This window comes from Dermacentor variabilis, chromosome 5 (genome assembly GCF_050947875.1).
Source record: "Dermacentor variabilis isolate Ectoservices chromosome 5, ASM5094787v1, whole genome shotgun sequence".
NCBI lineage: Eukaryota > Metazoa > Arthropoda > Arachnida > Ixodida > Ixodidae > Dermacentor > Dermacentor variabilis.
Genome location: NC_134572.1, coordinates 69,377,200 through 69,404,288, shown reverse-complemented (window position 1 = coordinate 69,404,288; position 27,089 = coordinate 69,377,200). Strand labels below are relative to the sequence as shown.

The following is a 27,089-nucleotide window of genomic DNA, read 5'->3' as shown; positions in this document are numbered from 1 at the left end:
CGCTAATAAAGTCAGCACGGCTCTTATTTTCAGACGTTCAACGTAAGAGACGTTCACCCAGACGCGCCCCGCTTTTCTTTTTTCTAACCCCTCCTAATTGTTTTTTCTCGATTCGGACTTAGGCCGAGATATCTGATATATGGTGCGCGAGCCAGTCCTTTTTTCGAGCATAACAAGGATTTATCCTTCGTTAGAAAAAAGAAAAGAAAACACAACACTGTTAAGTCTGCTTGATGGGTTTTCTGTGCCCCATAAATCATCAGGTGGGCGGGACGGCGGCCATAATTATCCTGTGTTCGTATTCGCAAGTATCGACCATCCCGTCCCCGCGCGCAGATATATTGTGCTGGCTGTCACGATAGTACTCATCGTGTTAATGAACCGTCTATTACCTGCGGTAGCTGCACGTTGCCAAGGGTGAGGTTAAAGATGCATTCGGTGATTACGTGTGGGTTAAAATCCTTATCTGGCTCCAGTTTCGTGTGTAGTAGTTGCTTTTAGAGTGCGTCTATTTGTATAACTGCATGCATGTTGCCAACATACACGATGCTTCCTCTCATCATTAAACACAGCATATTTCTCTCTCTCCAAACGCACATAGCGTTGAGCCCCTTTGCAAAGGGGAGAATGCTCGAATAAGTTAACACATGTGCACAATTTATTAACTTGCTTTCGAAGTCTAAAAATAAATAATAAATTATGGGGTTTAACGTGCCAAAACCACTTTCTGATTATGAGGCACGCCGTAGTGGAGGACTCCGGAAATTTCGACCACCTGGGGATTCGATCCCGCGACCTCGTGCTCAGCAGCCTAACACCATAGCCACTGAGCAACCACGGCGGGTTTTCGAAGTCTAATTGCTGCTGGTAGGTATCAGAAGAAATGAAGAGTTCCTTACACTTTAGTTGAAAGCAATTCTACAGCTATTGCTAAGGGGGAGGTTTAGACAGAATTCGAGTAAGAAATTGGCAAAGAACATTTGTACGATAATTCAGAGGGAAGTGTCCTGCTGTTTGAGGCCTGAGGACAAAAACCTACAGGCGCAGACATGCGCAATAGAATGGGGCATGTGACTGCTGCAGAAAAATATCCGGAGACGATTCAACAAATTGTAATGAATTTCCAATATATTCATGCAGCCAGGACCGCAGGGAACATCCAGCTTCCAGAAGCGCTACGGTTCAGAGCTGATCGGAATGTTATTTGGCGGTAGAGATAAGCAAGCGACGTTTAGAGTGTTAGTGAAAAAAAAATGCAGGATAAAGATAGAGCCGAGGTCGTTATCTAAATGTAGGTAACATTACAAGATCAAGGCAGGCAAAATGCTATATTGCAATAGATATAGTAAAGCCTAATCAGCTGAAGCAAGCTAAGGGATTATTTCTCGCCACCCCATTTCAAAGGGTATGGCACTGACAATCATCATCACCGTCATGACATTGTTATATGCCACCGCTTTATGCAAGCCAGAGAAACGACACGTCTTATCTTGACAAAGTGTACTTCCCTTCAGTATCAAATGAACCAGGCAAGCGCGGAGATCCAAGTAGCATTAGAATTTAGACGCAGTCACTGAAAAAAATACCATGCAGACGGTGCAGATAAGCAAAACTAGACTGGAGGGATTGTCGGGGAAGAGCGTAAGAATTTTGCACAAATCTCTCAAAGCAAGCAGAAAATTTGCATACAGGAAGGTCTGTTTGCCAAATTGCTTTATCAGTATAATTTTTTTATTTCGCCTATTGGGGGGGGGGGGGGCACTCGTTATTTTATAATGGAAGAAACCGGCTGCAAGATCGTTGCGCACATTTTTAATGACGCAAGGTATCGGTCAATAAATGATATATATATATATATATATATATATATATATGCGCCATGTGCGTACGACAAGGAAATATTCCACGGATTGCCATGGCATAATAAGTACAGTTCTGCAATGTGAAAATTGAGCATTAAATGTAACAGGCGTTTTCTTGCACAAGTCTCTAATGGCAAGCTCATTTGTAGTGTATTTGTGTATTCCAGATTGCAACTTGCCGCTTCATTCACTGACATTAAGGATGCGCGCTCATGTCTCAGGGCATTAAGGTCGCCCTTTGTTCGACTCAGCATGTTTGTCTTCACAGTGCACGGCTGTAGGCTTTATGTATGCTATATCATGTGTGCCTTTGGTGAGGGTGGGTCTATAGGGTATGCACATATTCTACATCTATACGGCACGTCTTAAAGTGCGACTAAGGCGGTGAGCTGGTTGTTGCTCATTTCAAGTGCTTACTCAGCGCACTTCACAGAGACAAGAAACGCACGGACAAATGGTTGGGGCGCTTTAGCCTCGTAGATATAGTTACTTAGCGCAAGTAGTACGAATTAGCATCTTGCAATGTCTAAAGCTTCTTTTTCTTTCAACTTCACGTGCTTTACGATACGGTTTAGTGCCACTATCTCCTCAGAAAGCATGCGAACGCACTTGAAGGTGTCTCTGCGTCTCCGGCCATGCCGCATCTCTGTGGCATTCATTAAATGTTCCTGTGATCTATCTCTCTGCATTCACATTGCTTGTAATCAGTTCGGTAGGCGTCTCACAAAAAGTTTGCGTCGCGATGCTACAACAGCAAATATAAGCGTACATGTTACCGGTAAGATACCTCGTTATTCTTGTCTGAACTAATTGGTGCAGTTCAAAGCATGGAAAGTGTAATCATCGAATTCCTGTAATTACATTGTACATAAACCCGGAGAAGCACGCGCACTGTACGCATTTGCACGTTTTATGGTCTGCATCAACAGGTTACGCCAGGAGACCTGCTGATGCAATTACTTGGAAGTAGCAACTGCCGCTGAACAACTGCAGTGTCATTCGCAATACTTGCAGGCTGGATCATATCTATATGCGTGCGAAGCCACGCAGACGTATCTTAACAACGACTTCATTGTCGCGAACGCGTATAGCAGAGAGCACCTTCGGCGATGCTCACGGATTCACTACGAAACAAAATGTAGATTGCTGCGCAATATAGCAACTCCCGGGAAGCTTCCTTCTCATACGCTATATCGCGCGGAAACGAACCCCGTCGCAACGTACACACGAAACAAGCTAACAAAGAGTAGGGCGCTCTTATATGGAAACCCTTTCTAGCTCGCTCCATTCCCCCTGCAATTTGGACACTCTGAACGCGCTGGAGCTAACGGACCGTGCATGGGGTGAACCACATTTTAAAAAAAGGAAAGAAAAGAAGAGAGGAATGGCGTCGGTTGAGCGTGGAACGGGTGACCGCTATTGTTTCCACGGGCGCGCGTTATGCAAAACAGATGCGAAACGAGCCGGGCTGACACAAATAAAGAGAAGGCAGGTCTTCGCCGAACAGGCCTACTATGCGTGTATGGTGATGCGGTCTCCTGTGAGAGCAGCGGCCCCATCCCAAAACCTTTCCAGCACGCAACACCCCCCCCCCTGAACCCCGATTCCGTGTTGGTCGTCGTTCGTTTAGAGCTTAGAGCTCTTCGTGTGTACCCCGTTTTTCGTGTACGCTGTTTCCAGTCGCTCGGTGCGAGCTTGGTGCCATAAGCAACAGTACACTGAGTGCAGCCCTATGCTTATGTTGAGAAATCGACGATACTGCTGTAACCATATTCTGTGGCACGACGTATAAATATATATGTGTTCGGTAGTCTTGAGAAAGGAGCACGGGAACACTTGGTATAGTGTCTTTCATTACTATGGGGAAGCATCGTGTTGTAAAATAGTGCGAAAGAATGGTCCACTCAGTTATATGCTTCCAGTGAGCTAAAGTAACAGTAGAGCTGTGCAAGAGGCTAATCACGGAATTACGTGATTAATTAGCTGTCCGCCGCCATATTACTGGCACTTACGTGACGTCTGTACTCCAGTGGTCTGTAGTGATGATTCCAGCAAGTAAAGACGTGAGCACTTAGAAAAATAAACGCACAGGACACTGTGTTCATGTCTCTGTTTTTAGTTAGCACAAAATTTGATTACTGCGTTTTTTTTTTCTCCTTTCTGCTCAGGATACCGAGGTTTGTGTTCGTGGACCATTGCAGGACTACGACTTCAAGGATGAAGCACGAGATGAAAACGTTAGTGAGCGAGACCGTGGACTACTCGACGCTACGGGCACGAACGGCGACTTCACCGTCGTCGCCCAGCCATGTACCAGCGGATAGAAACCCACGTGCACGGCCGGGCAAGCAGAATGCCTCACCACCACGTGGACCACTCGTGAAACACTCCTTAGGTCTGGGTATTAGCGTGCAGCGTTCGACAAGCCAAACCGTTTATTAATTAGTTGAAAAACCGCTTTCGTTTCCAGGCACTAAAACGCTCGAACGAATATAAGTACGCTAGACAAAAAGAAATTGCACGGTGTCTATAATTACCGTGTGCTGTATTAGTTACGTTTGTGCAAGCTCTTTAGCGAGATTTCTCCCACGCCTGCGGGCCTACATATAATCGATATAAGTACGACTGCTGCCGGGGAAGCAACTTGACAGTTTCAGCTCCCCAACCAAGTCAGCAAAGTCCACTTGGTGCGCTGCCGTCACTCGGGGCACGACAAAGTCGCAAATTATTTGAGCACAAGCCAGACTCGCCGGAATAGTGCACAGGTATCAGTCATTGGAACTCGACGTCCCACGCGGGGTTCTTAACCTCTTCTCCCTAAATTCCCTAACACGGATGGGAGTAAGATACGCGTAGGCGCCCTTATTTTGCCCATAGTAATGAGGATATAACGCTTGATCGAAGCAATCTCAGCTGTGAGCCCCTTTCTTATTGTAAGCTTCAAGAGAGAGGGCTGCTTCGTGTAACATTAATTTAAACAATTATGAGAACATAATAAAACTACAGTTTTTATAAAAACGCGCTAAAGACGAGGACGAAAGGAACACGTATACGACAGGACTGGCACTTTCGCCCTCGTTTTTAGCGCGTTTTTATGAAAAGTGTCAAGATGAAACAACTCGCACAAACCAAGGTATTGTTATAATATTATGCATTTAATCATATTTTTTGTTGTTTGACTGCAGTTTGGAACATTTACGGGCGATGAACCGCTGTCGATCTAGCTTAAAGTGGGGAGAAATTTAAGGACAAATTGCTAAAGGAGGGAAAAAATCGAAACCTATTCAAGGCGTGGAAGATTCATTATTATAGAGAACACGCAACATTCCATAAAGTTAGCAATTCATATTTTCCGAAAATATTTTGAAGCCGCCGCTCAGTAATGCAATGTTATTATGCCAATGAGTATAAATACCAAAAGTAAAGACAGTACTTGTAAGAATTTTAGACAGAAAACAAGGTTCGTACTCAACTTTGGCAGAAGAAAGCTTTTATTCCCCATCGAGAGGTGCTCAAATATTATTTGACAGTATTTGTGTTATAGATGCAGATATCGGCAAGATATCGGCAAGCGTAGGTGTTCACTTGTTGAATGGTAGTACTTATTACTTCTGATCGTACCTAAGAGACTTGCAACTTCTTTTTGTGCACATGTTCGGGTTCGCATCTTGGATATATTTTTACATATATATTGCTTATATACATTAGCAAACACAGTATTATGCGAGTTTTCCAACATCATCGCTGGGCCTTTTCTTACGTACACATGACAACTTCATCTGTTGTACGCACGTATCCTGTACTGCAAAGGCAAACATAATTTCTCAGGATGAGTAGGCGAAAAGTGTTGTAGACAGTGTCGGATCAGTACAGGCCATTTTTTCCGGTATATTCATTGCAAAGGGCTGAAATGTCGCTGGAAATCTGTAACCATCGAAACCCACTTTTCAGGTTTCCACAAAAACGTTGTGTTGCCGTTCTAAGACATTTCCATTCGAGTAAAAAAAATCAGGACGAATATTGACTTTCTCATTTTGGAAACGAAGCTGATCGACATGTTCCCAGGGATTGCATTTTGTGTTGATCGCGGATGTTATGCAGCCACATAGCGTGGTGTCTCAGTTCTTACAAGTCTTGAACAAGCTATATATTTCAGATCCCTTAGAGACATCATTTTCAATCTGTGGAAAGGCCCATGCAAGGTCGTAAGAAGCAATACCTTAAAATTGATTCCCTAGTCAATGCATTGTGCACAACTTAATATTGCTGTGCAGATACAATTAACTTCCATCCTTTGCCCCCTCTCATTGTCGAAGTTGTCACTTTCTACTGCTTTTACACTCATTGTAACGTTTCTGGTCCTTCCGTGGTTGTATGCTACCGCTGCGAACAGACGTTCGACAGTGCATGCATATGTTATATGCATGCACTGTATGCATATGCATATGCATGCATATGCATATGCTATATGTCTCATGGTGCACAAATGTTGTACAAGCTGCATCTTTTTGCAGTCAACTGTTTCAACCTGCAGCTTACTTTTCTTGTACTATATTGTATGCTACAGTGAATGATTGATCATGTTCTCTCTGTAAAGTGTGCGATTAGAAGACTGTTTGGCTCATCAGATGTGTATGTGGCAGTCGTGTCAGAAGAATGAAATAGTGTATGCTTAGTGTATGCATGCAGGAATGACTCAAAGAAACAGCAGACTGAGTCTGCCATTTCTGACTGATGCATTTTGTAGCTGGGTGGTTTCAGGACGCAGTCGTAACGTTGATGTTCACATCAGAGAAAAGCTTAATGACGTTCAAATATTCTTTAGGACTATTTTACGCTTGAAGATGTTTAGTCCACTGCCGGTCGGCACAAGAGGTGATGACAAAGCTGTTAGCTAAATTTTTTTTTCGAGATCTATATGTGCGTATTACTGTTGTGCTCATAAAACTAGCGTATTAGCACTAAGACTGTAAGTAGTGTAAACCGCCCGCCTACATTCTGTAGCGTGCTGAGGACATCTGACAAAGCTCATTCGCTGTGAAATACTTGCACCACTTGAAATGTGTCGTAACCGCTGTTGTGCAACGTGGTGTGGTCCGTTCTCTGTAGTGAGCTCGTGTGGATTCACCATGTCTTCTCTGTGTGCTCCGCCACTCTAAACCGAACACAAGTTAAGCGCATCTCAGGAAACTGTATACCCCAAGGCGCACGGCGCATTCTGGGTTGTGCACGGTACACCCTGCGGCGCCTGCACTCCGCCTGTCATCCCTTGCCCCTTCGACGCGTTCAGCCTTCATTTTTGGTGCTTCTAAGTTGTCTAGCCATCCTTGCAAAGTTACCACAGAGACTAATAGAACAGATGGTTATATAATAGAACATTGTCATGCCTCCGAAGTTTTACCATAAAGCGGCAGAATAAACCTTATAAGGGTTTGTAAGAAAACAAGGCTGGTCGAATACGCTCAGAATATGTACGATATTATATAGCGCGCTCGTTTTGCGTGCGGCGCTGGCACAAGATGGCCACGCCGATAAGTTTGTGGCTGCTATGATCGAAGATTGACTAACTACTCTATCCTCTCAAGCCGGCGTCCTTGCATCGCGAGGGCTCGAGGTTTTTTGACAGGCCCAATTTGGCGCCTCACGAAGCAGCGACGAAGCGACGCGTGCTACAAGTCGCCAGCTAGGATGACCCCGTCACGTTCACAGCGTGCCAGAATTGTGAATGTGATAAAAAATAACAGCGGACTGACGCGGACGTAGGTCTACTAACCCCACGCGCTGATGCGCGTTGCGGACATGCAAAAATAAAGTGATAGATAAGGCACAAATAAATAAAACTGGCAAATGGACCATACTGTCAGCAATACTTCATAACGCAGGGCGTGGTGCGCTCCGGGGCTGAATGGGGCGACGAACAGTGGGCGAACAAGAAAGAGTTCTGTCTGGGCCAACGCTTCGACAGAACGAGTCACACTTGTCGAAACCTTGGCTCCATGCTTGTTTGCCCATTGTCGATCAGTTCGTCTCCACTTTCCTGTGACCATTGGTCTTGCTTACGGCTGAATGATGTTTCATGTCGACTTCTTGTGTACACCCCCATACGAATTTGTTGTGCTTGCAAACGCAAATACGTCCCTCTTTTGTTTTTTTCAACATACGTTGTCCTTCGTACGTTCGAATTCTTCGGCCAACTTTTACCAACAGGGCATTGTACGTGTATTAGAAACTTCCTTAACATTCAAGGGGACATATACGACAAAATATATCAGTAAGAAGTTTTTTTTTTTAGTGTTTAATGTGTGTCTCAGATGTCGAAAGAATATATGTGTTGGGCAACCTGTCTTCTGGGAATCAGCTGCATGCTGAAATGTGTATTTCCCACAAATGTTATACCATTTAGCAAGAATTTCTTCTGACGGAGAATCATACATAGTACATATACAAGCCTATGCGACACATCGTTGCTCGCACTTGACACAAGCGTGTAAACCATGATGCATATTTATGTTATACTCGCTGTATTAATTGCCACCATATCGAAAATGTAAGGACGATTGTTCGACAAGTTTGATTACCCGAAGTTCGGCTTCTCTTTTCATGTGTTACGGAAACAAGCGACGAACACGGCTCTTATTTGCGAGGTGCTCAACTTAGTGCTAATCCGTACCTTGCCGAGTGTCGTCATCCATGTGCTCTTTTGAATGTCTTGCGAATTAAAAGATAATACTGCTGCTTTAAGGTGTGCTTTACTTATACCGAACTCGTTGCTACCGGAAAGTACGTGCTGTTTTCCCATGGCCCACACCCTTGCGGGACTCTTGCTAGCAGGAACTGTGCTCAACTTCAGGGCAAGCCACGAGCCATCGAGAAACACCAGATCAAGTGATCTGCGTGGGATCCATCTTGCATAACCTCTTACTTTGCCATAATTGAAGCCCTGCAGCAGCTGCAATATCGCTCAAATGTGCCTGTGGCGAGAACAGCTGTACAAATCATGCATGCTACGGAGGGCCTCCCGGCTACACTCTATAGTAGCCGGGGGACCTTTCGGCCGCCAAGGTGAATGTGCCGTGAAGCGTTCACATGCGGGCTGCACAGGAACAGTATACAGTGGTGTAGCTGCCATCATCATCTTCGCCATGCTACCTTCGTTTTCCTACCCTGTCTCTGTCATTCAAACAAACCGCTTCCCCAGCGTGGAGTAGCGGGCTAGAGTCACATTCGCTCCACTCTTCTCTCATTAAATTCCCACCTTTCTCTCTCTTTCTGTCTAACTGTCATGTGACGTACCTTTCCCGTACTTGATACGCTGCAGCTGGCTGCGAGTCTTCTACCGACCAGGCAAATATGAAGAACTTTGCCTACAGCTAGTTCAAATGGGTTGTCTTGGCTCTACCTAGGAAGCTAAAATCCTCGAGAAATATCGAGAAATTTTGAGCAAGTTAGGACAGTTTGTTAGCGAGAACGCAAGTTCTTGAACAACTCTACAATGAACAACTATGAACAACTCTGGCTCGATCCATCGGTAAAATAATCTAAGTTCTTACCATGCACATAATGTACAACTTTTGAACACAACGTCGTATGTTTTGTGTGTTGCTTTTCAAGGAAAAGTGTTGGAGGGATAGGGGATTTAAGCGATTTTCGTTTATTGTTTCTTGAGCATCTCAGTCCATTGTAAGCTAGGACGACGTCGTGACATCCTTAGGAAAAGATTTATTTCTTGGCTGGGCGACGAAGACGGTCAGCACTATGCGCCCAGTCTGCCCAACCTGGCAGTCACTGGACGTCTCGCTCTGGCTCATCGTTGTGAAGTTGACCGATGCCGGTATAACCACGACTGAAATGACGCTCGGAGTATATGCGGAGGGAGCGAGAACTAAAGTCGAGTTGCTCAAATTATTTCCTTTTCTGCAGGCGAGGTTAGTCGTGACCGGAATGCACGTTTGCTGGTTACGCTGTGCTTCCAGTATACTTCACCGCGTCTCCTGCCTCTTTGCATCATGCAGTGACGACCTTCCCCGTCAGCGGACGTCGAAGCTTTCTCACTGCGTGCAGTCTGCCTGCCTATACATGCTTGCATACTTACGCCCATGCCCGTTGGCGTCTCCTGGATTGCCTTTTCGTCCGCGAGCAGAGAAAGATAAAGAAAGAAATAAACTCCCCAAATAGGAGGAACTGCCAATAACTCGTGCAGCTCTTCGGCGTTCTTTCCCTTTCCTGACCGTCGGCGTTGGAGCGCGAAGACTGTGTGCCGTGTATCCCGTGCCTTCGTGGCGCGGCGTGTACCGGAAGCCCGGTCGGAGAGCGGCGCGAGACCTTGGGCAGCCGCCGCTCGACGCTGCCAACCTGGACCTGCTGCGGAAACGCCAGTTTGGCCCTCTCCTCCGCATAAATAGACGGAAGCCACGAATTAGGGTGGGGAGCCCGATCAGGCGGCGAGCCTCCTCCGTGCGGTGCCAGAGGCGAGCGCTTTCCTCGTGCCCAGACGAGCACGACTTTCGCCCTTGGCCCGCCGCGGCCGCGTCTCGCGTTAACAAAGGCAGCGCGTTGTGCGGTGCAGCCGCTGTAATCGGCAAAGCTTTGGCACAGGTCGGAGGGCTACCGGGCCTCAGTGAAAGGCCTGTGTAGTCTGGGCTGTTCTCTTCGCTCTGAAGCCGCGGTGTTTTTGCTTTACTTGCACCTTTCTTTTTAACAGGCGTCGTGAGCCTCGCGTTTGATGCGATCACTCGAGGGAGATGCGCGCGATGTACGTTTCGCAAATCAATATCCGCGTGACACAAATGATAAATGCGAGAAAATTCCTCTCTTAATGGAACATTCTTCCGAGAAGGTCCCAAGTAGCAGAACAGCATCGATGGGACCTAGTGGCTTTCCCGAATCTCAATCTTCGTGAAAAAGCACCGCCGCAGCACTAAAAGAAAAGTTCAGGCGATGTGTCGTGCCTGATGCATGTCGCCTTCTGAACTTTTAGTTTCCCCTATATTCTGATTGCCTGAGAGATGGTGATGCACAGGGCAGTACTCTGGTGACCAGTAGCTATTCGCCACAAGTTGTTTTTATTGGGTGATACATTAGCACATCTTCAACGGAAACTCGTGATCCGTAATGCTTACTGACCATTTGAATAAAGCATAAGTTGGCTGGTTAGCTCATATAAAGCAGTGAAGAAAAGCGAGTGTGGTAATTCTCTCTGATTTCACAGGAATCTACTTTATACCTTCTACTACACACGTGCTATACGGGCTTTGCCCTATATATACGATGGTTTGGAACAAGAACATGCTCGTCTTTCGCTGTGATCCACAGGAGGATGCGGGTCAATCTGATGCAAAAGCACAATGACTTAAACGCAAAAGGGGTGTTTAAATGATTAGGTTCGAGACAAATAGCATTACTTGCAGATCTTCAAGAATGTTTAAAACCTTAGGCATTGCTATCCGTGTGCTTTCTTCGGTAAATAAAGAACAGCTTTATCAATTACAAACCATGATAGGCACGAAATATACGTATACCAGCGGAATTTGCTGAGAGAGAGAGAGCGAGCGAACGAGAGAAAGAGAGAGAGAGAGAGAGAGAGAGAGAGAGAGAGAGAGAGAGAGAGAGAGAGAGAGAGAGAGAGAGAGAGAGAGAGAGAGAGAGAGAGAGAGAGAGAGGCCGTACGAAAAGGTAAAGGAAGGGAGGTTAACCAAGGACGTGCCCGGTTGACGCTATGCACGGTACAAAGCTGAACATGACAGACAACATTAGGCTTGGTTCGAAAGTTACCGAAATAAACAATAGTTCAAACCGTACAATGTGTACAGAATTTATTCAAAAGGGGGTAGCCATACTAATCTAATTATCATGTTAGTTAAACGCTGAATGAGCAACGATGTTACAATTCGCCGAATGCATGGGACAAGTATAGGAAACGGAAGTTGATCACTTTGATACAGGTAATATGGATGAAGTTTTGTGAGCCACATCGACCCGAACGTTGCATTTAAAAGAGTTGAAAAACGCATGATAGGCTGTGCGTTCCGAGTACCGCAGGAAAATATTTATTGATACTCGTAATATATGTTCCTGTAAGAAAATATGTGCCTACGCGGCAGCTACGAACAGTCAAATCATCTGGTGGTCAAATGAAATTAAGCACAGCAGCACTCAAAGCAAAATAACACATGATAACAAAACAAAGGTTCACAGTTATGAGCATCTTGTTCATTAGGGTTGAGCACAAGTGCAAACAGAAACCTCAAAAATACAATAAGAAACAAACAGAAACAAGCTAACTGCTTCGTGGTCGCTTCAATCTAATTGGTATTGCTATTTGTTTCAAGCCACCATTAAGCAAGAATAAACTTCTACCAACTCATACAAACATGAACAAGGAAGCAGTGAGACTCATTTGCAGCCTTAAAACAAAGATAATGCTAGCGACGGCATCACGATTTTTCAACATTGTAAGCACGGGGCACGATATTGAATAGCTAGTGGCCTTCCTTACAAAAAAGAGGTTTTAATATTGGCTTACTTGGGAAATCCAATCAATCAATCAATCAATCAATCAATCAATCAATCAATCAATCAATCAATCAATCAGTCAGTCAGTCAGTCAGTCAATCAATCAATCAATCTTTTTTCTTCTTTCGACCTGTTACCAATGCATGCTGCGATATAGAAGGCCGTGATTTTGGCGCCGCCATCTTCAGCTGTTAATTAGCTAACTCGCAACTGTGCTCTGAAGTGCAACAGAGACTCTGCCCGACAGCAAACTAACCGTAGAAACAACCATCCTCCCTAAAGGTCACGCAAGAGTCAGACAATATTAATATTCACTGGTCCAAGTAACTGCGCACACCAAGTTACATTGATGAGCTGTATAAGCACTACATGCTACAGGAGAGAGATCACGCAGAAGTCGGGCCAATATCTCCGAGATTACGTGGCGCACGCAGAGCCTCAGTCTCGGAGGCCGTGTTCGAACATCCGTGTCGTTAACCGAGTCGTACAGCGCAAGACTTACCTGGACCTGTCGAGGAATAGCGCGAAAAATTCGCATCGTCGACACAGCGTTGACGAATACTACTGCCCGCAGCCTTCGTGGATCGTCACAACACTCCCAGCAGTTTAACAACTAACGATGCGGGGCGTTTTCTCACCGCGTGCCCGCGTATTTCGCTACCACTACCCCCACGAGCTTCACTTAAAGGGCGGCACAAGGTATAGTGGACCTCTGTTTCCAGCGTTCCCAGCCAGCAAGCACAGTCGTTGCGTATACCCTCAGGCATGTCGACTGCTTGCCGTGGGGGCAGGACGCGATGGAAAGAAAGTTTAGGCAGAAAGGGGCCAACAAGCAATAAATAAATAAATAAAGGAAATAAACGAAAGCAACAACCACGGCAACATTGTAGGTGTAAAAAAAAAAAGAAATATAAGAATGAGAGGGTGGATGAAGAATTCGAACAAGATATAAGAAGTAGGAGAGGAAGAGTCGAACAGTGAAGGAAGACGAAAAAGAAAGGGTTTAAATTCCCCGAGGGCGCCAAGGGCGGCGGCTGAAACGCGAGCGACACGGCACCGGGTGGGGTGGCCGCGGCGGCTCGAGTTCCTTCCGCTCTATTGGCATTTCCCATGGAGGCCTCGAAGGGCGTGAATGAAGTGCGGGAAGTGAGAGAAAAGAGACGCAAAAAAAAAAGAACAGTGATGACGGCAAGTCGAGACTCCTCGACTAAGGATTCCTTCCTATTGCTCTCTCTCTCTCTCTCTCTCTCTCTCTCTCTCTCTCTCTCTCTCTCTCTCTCTCTCTCTCTCTCTCCTACATCATGCTTACGACCAATGAAAGGCGAAGTGCTCGTGCTGTAGTCTCTATCGCCGGGTGCCAGTGCGAACGTGAAGTGAACAGAGTGCGCAACACCCGGTGAACTCGGTTCGCGTTACTTGAGGACAAGCTTCTTCGACAGTGCAAGCGCGCGTTGCCTGGCAATATTGGGCAGTGCACTCAATTTACCTGTTCGGCATAATAACGTCGTTACACGTGGAAACTTCCGTACTAACTAGCTCGGACATCCGACCAGTTAACTAAAGGTGTGCGGTGACAGCTTTCTAGTGACAACGTCTAGTTACTGTTGGCAAGCTAGCGTGCCGACTGTACTCGAAAGTGATGACACAGTAATTTCGTTTTTGTTTTTCATTTACATCGTGCTTCGCGCTAATCAGGGCGTCACCACAGAGAAAACAGGATACGCGTGATTTTTTTCTTCACATTTTCGTTGTCTTCGTTAGCGTAATACAAACAGGAAGGTACTAACCAACTAGCCGTGCAGTGCGCGTTGTTGAGCTATAGATTCAGTTAGTTCTGTGTTCATTCGAAAATTTTCGCTCTTGAGCGCTCTCTCGGACAAAAATATACTTTTTTCATTCAGACGGCCAGATTAACCGTTGAGAAGCAGCTAGTAAACAAGGTCTGTGACAGGTTCTGGAGCTCAGCGAGATTGGAGTAAACTAAGTCGATAAGAAGCATCCTGGACTGCTGACGCCTGGGCGTTTTACGCGGTAAATTTTGGATGGGAAGAGCAATTACCCTCAAACGTTGCACGTGCCCCTGCTAACGCTATTGCAAAGCGTCATTTCAGTTCTGTATTTATATTTGGGGGGGGGGGAGCTGGGGAGGGGAACTGGTTAGGATCATCATACCTTGCTGGTGAAGCAGCGCACTGACATGGACACAGTGAAGACAAACAGGAAAAGACGACACTCGCTGCTGCTTTTCCTGTTTGTCTTCACTGTGTCCGTGTCAGTGCGCTGCTTCACCAGCAAGGTATGATGGTCACTCACCAACTAGCCCACTTTCCACTTTACTGAAGTGGTGAGGAGGCTGCTGATAAAGCTGAAAAAAAAAGCCATGGTAAGTTTCAATCACATCCTTTCACATTTCAGTTTCCGCCTCTTCACGTTTTCTCAGCATCCTAACAAGAGAATCAGATTTAGACGATGGATGTTGCTTAGTTCTCGGGCACACGCTAAAGCTAGTGAAGCTAAAGAATGGTTGCCGGCTATTTTTACAGGTGACGGTGTTAGCAAGAACTTCGTTTTGAGTGCCCTGTACGAAAATATCTAAGCCCCTTTCCTTCTCAGCTTGGTCACCTTTATAAATCATTGCCAGGGTGTAATACCCGCATTCACACGTTACAAGAAAAAAATCGCACTAACTCATCGTCATCATTATCGTAATTTTTATTATTCTTATACCTTCAATGGCCTGAGGAGAATGAGAAAGCGAGGTGTGTGCAGCTGGCTAGTCCTGTGGGAGATGTGGGTTGGGAATATGGCGCAGTCACGCGGTGATGCCACCTATTCATTCTCGACAGAGATAGCATTCGAGTTCTGGTGGTATGTACTGCGATCCATTTGATAATCATATGTGTGCTACAGTACTAAAGGATACTTTTGTTAATCTTTTTTCACCACATAACACCACCCATATTCCTGATGTACATCATCATGATTACTTACTGATGCCTCCGGCGACTGTTGACTCAGCTGGTGTTGCCCAATTAATTAATGCATAAAAGACCATACTAGTCGAGGATGTGATACCGTTAGTGCTAAATTCTTTAAAAAACACTTGTGCTTGTAGCCTCGTCATTTTAGCTTATATTTTATATGAACATTGACAGTTTTGTATTCCGTATCTACTAACGATTTCATTGTTTGTTTCTTACCTAACATTGTACACATAGGAGCACGCATTTCTGTACGTGCACTTTTCCCATTGTCTGCCTTAGTTTTCTTTCTACCCAGTCCTCTCTGTAAACCTCCATGGCCCTGATAAATAAATAAATAAATAAATAAATAAATAAATAAATAAATAAATAAATAAATAAATAAATAAATAAATAAATAAAACGGTTGTAAGTACGTGTGGTGCACTGCTACGAACTAAGTAACCAAATGCTAGTATCCGAGTCGCGCGCATGCCACAAGAAACAAAAGCACCGAGACAAGCACCTATCGCCACTTCAAGACAATTTCGCACCATTCAGGCGCCGCAAATTCAAAAAAACTTTTCGTTCACAACTATACTGTTTGCCCTTGACAGACCGCTTTCCTGATAGTACACGTCCAATATCCCGAGTGGCTGGCATCATTCGCTCTTGTGAACAGCTTTAGCACAAATACTTTGGGCCCGTATTCCTAGCCCCTATTTTTTTAACCCTTTCCTCTCTGTCCTCTATTTAACCACTATATCCCAACCCCAGTGTAGGGTAGCAAACCGGAGAATAATATCTGGTTAACGTCCTTGCATTTCCTCTTCACCTCTCTCTCTCTCTCTCTTAAAAGTGTGCTTCTAGTCCACATTTGCGCCCTGTTTTCAAGATAACTGCAAAAGATAACTGAGGACTCCGAAAAGCGTCTAGAAGGTAGCTTTAATCTGCAGTGATCCTGAGAGCCCAATGACAAAACAAAGACGAAATGAACTGACGTGTGACCTTGGTCGTGAGGTCCTCGTGTTCTTCCAATATTGAGGGTGTGATGAGGCTGTGGCCGCCCATCCGGAGCATACAAATGCATCGCCTTTACCTGTTACTCAACCGCACCGTCATTAGCTACTGGCTTAAGTTAAAAAAAATGGATAACTACCCATCGAGAGGATGTATTTGCAAGGGTGAGAGTGCTATACGAACAAAATGGTGCTCGTTATTTACCATGTGCTGAACGTGAGAGCGAGTAGCCGTGACTACCACTCAAGCCAAATTAAGGACACATTGAAGCACATAACTTGAGCATTACGCGACGGTCAAGTGAATAACCTGTAAGTTTAAATTCGGAACGTCAGTGGTACGAGTCAAAACATTGCTAAGGAACAGGAACGCCCGTAATCTTCCGAGCGTGCGTGTTAGATATGCGATATACAGTACACTTGTCTGTTGCTTCCACTTTTTACTGTCATAGTTGTAAAGTTCGTGGACCCAGTTACCCGGTCGGTTTGGTGTCCGATGGTGTCGTCGCTGGAATCCCAAATTCCTTTGCGAGAAAATTACGAAGAAAGAAAAGACATAAAACGTTTATATAAAACATTCGTTGCGTCACGAGGAGTCACACTCACGTGATTTCTGACAGATAGCGCTCATTTTATCTAATGCTGGGTATCTTACAAGATGTGCTCTACGGCTCCAATTGAACCACAGTTGTCACAATGGGAGGAGGGGGGGAGGGGTGGTTGGTGGTCGTTCGTCCAAGGTGGCTTTAAGTAAACGCGTCTTTCAAGCGAACTTCCAGATATACAGGATGATAATTTTTTAAGTTTTACTGAATTTTCAAAAGTCGCCTGCTGCAGATAACCTAACTCTTGTCCTTGAGCTGAATTATTCGAAGAGGTGGACATAACTATCCCGAGAAATCGAAACACATATTCGATGAATTACGCAAACTCACTAATTAACTTCCTAATTAATTACCTTACGGCGCATATCGCAATTTATGAATTGTAGCCGGAGAGCTTGCAAGACGTGTTCACTTGAAATGAATATCCAGTATGACACCATTTTTGAGGTATTTCCCAAAGTGTGGAACGAAATACATGGGCGTTTCAGTTACTTTTGATCTTCAAAGCATAAAAAAGCGTTTTCTTTTAAAAAGTGGACGAACAGTGCATTCTTATGGTGCCTTTGATGTCACATATCTCCAAACTGGCGTAAAAACTGGCTACAATTCGTAAATTGCAATACGTACCGTAAAGTAATTAATCAAGAAGATAATTAGTGATGTTTTGTTAATTAGTTGAAACCGTGTTTCGATTTCTCGTGCACGGCCAGCTCAAGGACAAGAATAATGCCATCTGGCACAGATATTTTCTTTAAAAATTCAATAAAGCTTAGAAATTATCACCCTGCTTATTAACCTTTATTTCCGAGTCCTTCCTGTTCAGCGGACAAAACCCTTGAATAGCATAACTTGCAGCCACAGTTTCTTTTATCTGTCCAAGTTCGTCGGAGAACACGAAGAGGGCAGAGTAAAACCAGCAACACATTGCAATGGCTACTCTCACTCGCATCGCAAGGCGTGGCGCGTCTCAACATACAAGCGCCGGCCTGACAGACGATGTAAAATTGTGAACCCGTCATTCATCTCGTATGCACGAAACGTGTCCAAGCGTGCAGACAGGCGCAACAAAAGACAACGGCGCTACCCGCACGCCCATAGCACATGTTCCGTAATCGTGCGTGTGTGCACAGCCGACAATGGCGTCATTAGCATTCTGCCTCTCTTTATGTACATATATTCGATGGCCCTACGGTTCAGCATCGTTGCGTCTCGAGGCTTGCCGTTAAGCACGCCAAATTATGCACACCCATCCTTTCGCTCTCTGCGCGCGCGGCACGGAACTCTCACGCGTATTTAACAATGGTACACGTCGGGTAGCCAGTACACCACCCGAGTTCAGCGAGCACAAGTTTTGAGAAAGAAAATTTCATCATTTATTTATTTATTTATTTATTTATTTATTTATTTATTTATTTATTTATTTATTTATTTATTATACTGCCCATTGGGGAGGTACGTACGCAAATCAATGAAGAAGCCAGATAGAATTTCAAACGAAGAACACTTATAACGCACTCATATGAGGCTGCCACAATGCCGTGAAAGACAGGAGGTTGCACAGCATGTTCTGTCGCTCAGTTACAAAATTCCGTACCCGTGTCAGTGCGCTTCTTGTCAACGTTACCATTCGAGGAAGTAGTGCTTGTGGCTTGAGAAATGGGAAAAGGAGGGTGCGAGGAGGAGGACGAACAAATGGCGCCAATCGATTCCATCGCTGTTGTTGCTGTTGTTTATAATTTTATGTTGCCATGGATTTTCTGTATCCATTATTTGTTAAATCTGACTGTTCTTGCTGTTGTAAAAGCTCGAATGCTTTCGCGCATACACAAAAAGTCATCTCATAAAATGTGTATTCAGCATAACAATGCTCACAGTTTTTTTTTTTTACTAATGATGAAGATCTAAAACTTTACTGTATTATCGATGCTGTATATACAGTGATGTGCTCTGTACCAAGCTAGACGCTTACAATATTGACAACCTTCTTACAAGTGAAAGGACTCCAATATCTTGCAGGGGCAGGCTGTATTGCTTCAAATCTGAATACGCTGATACTATGGGTTGATCTTAAGCCACATCATTAGCTTTAAGCCAAATATCACATCTCCATTGGGCTACACGCAATTTAATTTCTCGGATACGCCTGCTCCCTTTCCCGTCTAGTGTTTCTCTGGTGTAGGAAGTCTCTTTTCGAGGACTACAGGCTCGAGTGGTCCTTACGACTTCCGTCACCTGTTCATGGGGTCCAGCAACTTTAACATCCCGTGAACAGCATATAAAGTGTGCTGCTTCAGAATCTAGCAGACACTTCACATCATATTGTAGCTCTGCACCAGAAACGAGGGTTACTCGAGGGAGGTGTCTATCAGCTATCAAGAACTACGAAAGGATCAGACAAACCGTTATAAGTGTCGGCTAATGGACGATAACTTCGCTAATCCACTATACTACAATTACTACGCGCGAACGGTATCCGCGCTCTTACTTATATATACGTATCTATTCAACCAGGGCAAGCTGTTCGAAAAAAATTAGCATTAGCCTCAAATCTAGATTTAGCCAATATCTCCCGCTTGGATTGTAAATCCGCGCAGAAATGTTTTCCATTCAGGAAGCATTAGGCTTCCGCATATGTCGTGCGGTGAGTTTACGGCTGGCCACTTGGTTCGGGTATGCTTGTCCGTCATCTGCAATGGTACTGCCGAGGCCATTAGTATTTGCTACAGCGTTTTGTTTTGACTGTTTACTATATAGAGCATTTTTGTCAAAGACAAGTTAAAAAAGAATAATATACAGACCGTTATTTCCAGATGCAGCCACACTGTTCCTGCAACAAGTGTCTGCAGTTTTTTTTTTTCAATAAAAAAAGTGATAACCAAGTACCCACACTTTGGGAACTAATCCTCCTAATTAAAGTTCCTATCTCTCTTCTTCCTGTTCTTCACTTCCCCACCTCCAGTGTAGGGCAGCCAACGAGACGCTTTTCCTGTTACCGCCACTGCCTTCTCTTTTTCTTTCCTCTCGATTTTTGAGTCAAATTCTGCGAACAGCAATTAAACGCCCACACACCAAGATCAGATCATAGAATTCCACTTGATCTAGAGAATAACCTTCGGCTACTCCTGCATATCATGGAGAGAACACCAGTGCCGGCAGGGAAAAAAAGGAGAACTCAAGAGAACTCGTGGACGAGACTAAGAGACTTAAGAAGTATAAGAAACATGCTGGCAGCAGCGCCCTCCACTTGCGCGAGCGAGGTTAGATTGCGAAGCTTGATTGAAGACGCAAAATTGTTGGTCCGATCTTAGGGTATCTCTTAGTGTTCCTTTTGTTTTGTTTTTTGCATCACGTTGTGCAATGTCTGAAAAAAAGTACTGTGAACTAAGAAAAGAGCGATCGATCACAATGCTATCCGCTCAAGTAAGGGCTTATCGGCAGGCTCCTAAATGTTGTTCGCAGTAAAATAATGGGTGCTTCAGTCCATGGTCAGCACGTTTTTACGGAGGTATTAAAAGCCACCTCTGTTGTGATAACAAAGTTTCACGCTTTTTTATGACTACAATAGCGGTAACATCAGGGGCCCTATGTTAAGCAAGCTCGATTAAATCGTTACTATACGCTGGAATAAAGGAAGAAGCAGCAAAGGTGATGAATGTTTTTTTAAGGAGCCGGAAGGAAGTCCCTCGGCGCCAGGTGACCGGTTGAATTCGTCTGCATTCCTGGGAGGACAGCAGTTGAGCTTACCTGCAAAACAACGAAAAATAGTAATAAACACGCGCGTTAGTGATTCAGGAGAAAGGCCCATCGGTTGGAGAAGGTGCACATAAGCATAATATAGGCTAAACGCATAAGCCTGACTCATCGCTTTATCGTGTCGCGCTGAATTGATATCGATTGTGCGCTTTGGCTATTGTCGTGACAAATCTTATTTAAAGATTTCGTTCACTCGTTCCATTATTCAATTTTTTGACAAAATTTAGCAATCAGCGAATCATTATTTTACGGTACAGCATGGCAAACGACAGGGAACTAACAAATAAACTGAACACGCACCGGCATACAAGGAGTCGATAACTGGAAGCCTGTCACTCTAAGAATTACTAACCGGTTCCAAACATTCGAAAAGCTTAGGCTGCTAATTTCCGAATTTTAACGTACTTCTGCTAATTTCACGCATAAAACCGAAACTGAACTGCGGGTGAGCGCAAGCGTCACGCCCTTAGCAGACGGTCACGTAGCAGACGCACGCCTAGTCAAGGTGCAAGCGTGAACCAAGCGTCTTTTTCAAATCGCGCTCTCGCTCGCTCCATGCTAGCCGGATGCTGAAATGAAAACAGTCTCGTCATTCATCGGTGTCTGCTATGGGAGTGAAAATTACATTCTTCGGTATTTTCGGTTACACGGTGAAATTGGTAAGAATTAATCACGTTGTAGAAATTAGCAGCGTCAGCTTATTGCGTGTCTTAAATCAGTGATAAGCTACTCGGATGACGAGCCTAAAGGCCTTCATTAGGACCTGACGTCTGAATTTGTCGGTTGAGAAGCTAGTTAGTCTACTTCTCAAACTTACTTGGATAATTACTACCAAGGGTAATTTTAAAACATGCACCTTAATAGAAGAAACAATCCCAAGGAAACTGCTCGATTATTATAACGTCATCTCTGTTTTAAGAAATTTCGAGCGCAGTTTCACAAACGTTCTGTAGTATAAGGAGAACGTTTTGTGTGTGTGTGTGTGTGTGTGTGTGTGTGTGTGTGTGTGTGCGTGCGTGCGTGCGTGCGTGCGTGCGTGCGTTACTGTCGGCTGAAACAAGCGTTTAACACAGCTGTCAGCATTTTTAAAGCTAGCTTTGCCGCACTACACAAGTACATTAGATGGAGCCAGATGTCAAGGAAAATAAATAGACTAAGAACGTAGAAAGGAACATGAAACATCAAAGGTTTGGTATTTCGTAACTGAGATATATCATCAAAGTTTAACTCACACAGCATGACTCACCAGATGTGTTCACCCGTATTATATTAGCGATTACTTCAAGGGACAATTTGTCTATTCAGTGAAGAAAAAATAAACTTTTGCTTTGCTTAAATGTATTTGCACAGTATTTGCACAGGCACTTTGCTTATGACAAAAATGTGCCTCGACCTATTTTTTGAGGAATAAATTGCTGCTTTTCAGTTATGTTTGGTGCTTTTTGAATATTGCGTATTTGTTGTTGTTCTTTACATTTTCTGATTGCAGACGTTTGGATGACTCTTGAAGTACCTTGATGCTACAGTGAGCAGAGTTTCTTTCTTTAACCGTGAGTACAACCAACAGCACCTCTAAGCGAAAAATTGCAATTAAGCCACGTGACCCGTGGTACTTTCTGCAAACTCGAAGAGATATGGCTTAGTAAGCGTCATTCCCATGTTCTTGTCTAGTCTTCATTTCTTATGCACTACTATTTTTTCGTGCTCAACAACAGAAATTAGCAAACTATGTAAGGAAGTCTGCACGGCTTTGTTTCAGCTGATGGCACTTCAATTCTGCAGGAGCAGTTCTGTGTTAAACAACTAGTGCGTCGAACAGTGGCTGTAAATTTATTTTATAATTCCTGCATAACCTCTCAAAAGAAAAAAAAATAATAAAAGCTTTTTCTTGCCTATACGTTTCGTCTCACTGGAATTAAAGCAACCCTTCTGCCTATCTCGCAACAGGGAACTCCTTTATAAAGAAATGTACATTTGAAGAAGTGATCGAACAAGACTAACGAAATTAATTACGCTTAAGGTGTATAGTACGTCCTCGCTCATTAATTCCAATCGAGACAAGACATCATTACGACGACTGCAAGAACTAGAGATCGACGGCCGTGTAAAGCTAGTGCGTGCGCAGGAATTAGGAAAAGCAGCAACAAAGAAGCGACGATAACGACAAAACCGTCATGTCTACAAATTAGTTTTGCTTATCCGATTTGGAAGCCGTCCCCCCCCCCTTCCCCCGAAGAGCCCCCACTCGAAAGCAATTATCAGTGCTGCAACTCGACAATAGGATCCCCGACATGAAAAACAAACCATTCGCTTCTACTAGCCTTTCTCTCGGCTTGTTGACTTCATTTATTCTTCTTGCCTTTCCTTCGACCTCCCCCCCCCCCACCTTTGTCTCTCCCCGTCCTCCTTATGCGGTGTGTATATCTGCCGCTTATTCCCTACCTTGTTCGCATCGTCAGAGGTTGCCGCAGCGGTGCATATGATAAGAGCAAACAAAGATGTGTCCCGAGATGATAAAGAAGATGAGTGGGTAAACAAACATTGTTAGCGTTGCTTTCGGATGCTTATTCCTCGTCGCCTGAGTGGTGTTTGTTTGTTTATCTGTCTGTCTCTTCTTTAATATACGTGGGCACCGACAACCGCATTCTTTCTTTTCCCTTGCCTCTTGCGGCTACCTTTAGCGACCGCTAAGTACGTTACAGGGGTCTGTGTTTGAGCTTCCGAAAGGATGCATTGGAAATAATCGTGACCGTGGCTGGCGGCGTCGTGTGCTTTCTTTTGCCTGTTGCTCAGGAAACACTGAATGAAAAATGGGTCTTCGCGAGGGTCCACTGCTTAACGATGATCTTTTTCTTGTCTGTGATTAACAGAAAACAAGTGGAAATAGTATTAATCACTCGCTGTTTGAACTACGTCTACGCAACCGAAGGTATCCATTTAGCTATCGTTTAATTCGACCCTATGCGACGGTCTCCCAAAGAGGGGCAGGGTTAGAAATAAGAATAATAGATCCGTAGTGTCGAACAAAATTTGCCAGTATCGCGTAGTCTTATTTAATTAAAGTAGACTTTAGAGTTGTATAGGTATTACCGAGTGATGCAATATAGTGTTCGTATTCGCGGCCTTAATGCACTTACGAAAATATTCCGTGTTGATTTTATAACTCAAGCATCGTATTTCTCTGTACGTATAAGAGGCTAAATAGGTTAAGGCTAACTAGAATATGTTCTCCTGTTTCTCCTTTCCCAGTTTACTGTGGCGTCGGCTCGTTTTAGCTTGTACGCCTACTGTGGTGTCTACGTTCTGTCGATAATTCTTGTTGATAATGATAAGTCTGTTGATTCTGTGGTTTGAGATAGCATATATATGCTGACTGACAGAATAAAGACACTTTGGTTGTTAGTCAGCGCTGTTGTCTGTGTCCCTCCACCCGTCCTGTCATTTAGCGCTGCTTTTATTGCTCGTAATCATGAACCAACCAGCCTAAATGCGTACTCTTCTGGTGTCTACGTAACTTTGGCGACCGGATATGTAGCTGCGAGAGGTCTTACTCTCGAGTTATTAACCGTCATAGGCACTCCATTTTATACCTTCCCGATCATGTTTCACCTGTACAAGGTACACTACGCTACATGTACGAGTTGATTCGAATGCCGAAATTGGCACAGGGAGCAGGGAAACGGACATAGACAAGCGCTAACTTCCAACTATTTCTTTCAGAGAAATAACAAGTGTATACATACTGCATGGGGCTCAATAAAAAATAAAGAAAACTAAGAAAAACATGAAAGGCAAAAAGAAACAGCGAGAGGTTGGCGCAACACAGCGCTGCTACGCAGTGCGCAGCACGTGTGTATTCAGGAAAGTCAATTCCTTTGGCAAAAGACGCACCGACGTGAAAATCTTAGTCCTAGACACTGACGTGCGAAGTCGCAGTCCCTAGCACCATATTGTTGATTTTTGAAAACCGCTGTAAGAAAACTGACCAGTTAAGTGTTACCCAAACCTCACTGCCACTTTATAAAACACACCTGCTCTGCTCAGGCTCAATGCGAATTGAAGTTGCGCGAGGGCTTATACCTACCGAGCTCAGCAACGTGTAGCTATACCGAACGTATATGTATGCGTGCCTAATGGAATGTAAATTAAAATTTATTCAAGTGTGGCTGTTTGCACACTTAAAAGGAGGGCAAAAGGTGACAATGCTTGACTGGGCCTTCTTTTCCTGCTGATATTTTACTTCAATATTGTCTGATGCCAGCAGGCTTTTCGTTTATGGAACATACTTCGAAAACATCGGTCAGCTCGACAAACTTTTGCTCTACTCTGTCGCTCTAATGTACCTTTAACGCAGCGAATTCTGCCCCCTCATTGTGGTATGGTGCATACACTGAAGGACTTTACCATAGCCCACCGTTGCCCATGAATCAGCAAACTCAGTGCCCATTTTTTACCTTATTCTTTTTTTTTGCCCCTCTCTCTTCTCTTTCGCTCCACAATTCCTTTCCCCATGCAGAGGAGCACGTCAGCGATGTCTGTACGCCGGCTAAAATCTGTGCCCTCCATTAAAGGGTTCTCCCTCTCTCTCCCCCCCTCCCTCCCTCTCTCTCTCTCTCTCTCTCTGAAACTCGATGAGTGTTTAGAGCTATGTACGTATAACCGTTACGGTTTCTCATGACGAACGAATAATACTACAACAGAAAGGTCTGCGGGGAAGTCTCCATAGTTACATTCAATATTGCTAACATTCTTTGAGGCAAATTGGATATGAAACCAGTGAGGAAAATGACTTTTGTGAGTGGTTTTTGAGTGGCACATTCGTTTTCCTCCGGAATGTCAGGCGATGGTTTCTGAACACTATAGCGTGATAACAGATTGAATGCATGAAAAGTCTAGCATGGGACGCCTTCCCAAAATAAAGTACTTCCCAAAATAAAGTGGCATTTCGGCAGTTTTCAAAGCAATGTTCAATATATTTGGGCACATCACACTGGCGACAGTAGATGGAAGACACAAAAATTGCTTTCGTATACGTAGGGGCTTTATTCGCAACAAGGCGCCTGAGCTCGACCTGAACCTCCCTTTTAAATGAGGGCTATTCACTCCGCCTCTTAACACTGAAGCTCTTAAAGCAACTACATTTTCTCACACTTTATATTTCTATAGGAAACGGCTATTTAAGCAATGAATGTCGGAGTATGCATATGAAGGTCCCCTGGTTACACTGTTAACAAAAAGCCGATTCTTGTCGTTTGTGCTGCCTTTTGTTTTACGTTCTCGTAAGTTCAACAAGTGCAACAGATATGCGATAAAGCAAGTTAATTCTTGTGGTAAAACACGAGATGAGGGGCTCGCGATTAGTTATTTGAAAGGCGCTTCACAGGTATTTACTTAGCTTATGTCATGCCTCACAGGACACTTTGCGATGCAAGACCTTTCCTATAATATCTGCATGCTCTGTACCAAGGAGATGCATGGCGCTTGTTCGCAACGCAGGTCGTATAAGCAATTCACTCAAACTCCACGTTCGGTAATTTTGGTACATACATGACAACTACTGGCCGAATTCGCAAAGCTTTTCCTTCCTAAGTGCTCTTTGCTATTGGCCGACTGCCATCGCTAATAGTATGTCCAGTATCAGGATAGCTGAAATTTGTTCTTATGAACTATTCTAGCGTAAGACATATTTGTGACAGCTGGCTTACGTGCAGTTCTTAGGACCTCTTGTCTTCCCTGATTTGGACAGCAAAGAGAAGCTCTTTTGTTGAATACATTATTTTTTCTGCAGCGTAAATTTGTTGCGCACAGTAAACGTCACCACGGAAAACTGCTCATTGATCTCTCAGGAAAGATATTTATTAATTCATGGTGCTTGGAGCTGAAGGCTTTGCATATAGAAATTTTCCTACGTGCTTGACATCTGATTAGGGCTCTGGGTATTTGCCCTTTTCTTTGCAGCAAAGGATTGCCTTAAAGAGTTTATTCGTGAGAAAAAACTTCAGATATTTTTTCCCGTATTTTCACTATACATAGTTCATGCGAACTTCAATTTCTAACACGTACACATTATTTACGAGAAAAATAAGACATAAAGATAGATTGAAAGAGAAATGTGAATAAATTCTCGCATGATAACGTAAAATTCATATAGCAATATCCGTATTGTACGGACTGTGTATTGACCAGCATTGAACTGTACCCTGCCTGTACGAAGGCGCACAGTTAATCGGCAAAAACTTTAACTGACATCCGTTTAAGATTTGGGAGATTAAAATTATAGACCATGCGGAGAAGAAAATGCGTGCATTCGTGTGCTACGTATACCAGTGCTGAAGACGGGATGTAGTGTTTATATTTGAGTCAACTGATACTATACCG

At 44.2% G+C, this 27,089-nt stretch overlaps 1 protein-coding gene across 2 annotated transcripts in view; it reads left to right on the top strand.

The window, feature by feature from the left end:
• LOC142582758 (uncharacterized) overlaps nt 1-27,089 on the top strand; it is a 136,253-nt gene that overhangs the window by 89,888 nt on the left and 19,276 nt on the right. Inside the window, exons 2-3 of one of the 2 annotated variants that reach the window (XR_012828480.1) lie at nt 4,031-4,257; nt 22,201-22,261. Coding sequence is in view for 1 of the 2 variants with exons in the window: in XM_075692781.1 (XP_075548896.1) it covers nt 4,031-4,186 (156 nt within the window). In the remaining variant the exon portion in view is untranslated. Of the gene's footprint in view, nt 1-4,030; nt 8,599-22,200; nt 22,262-27,089 lie in introns of those variants that run through there. The other variant, XM_075692781.1, reaches the window with a different exon arrangement.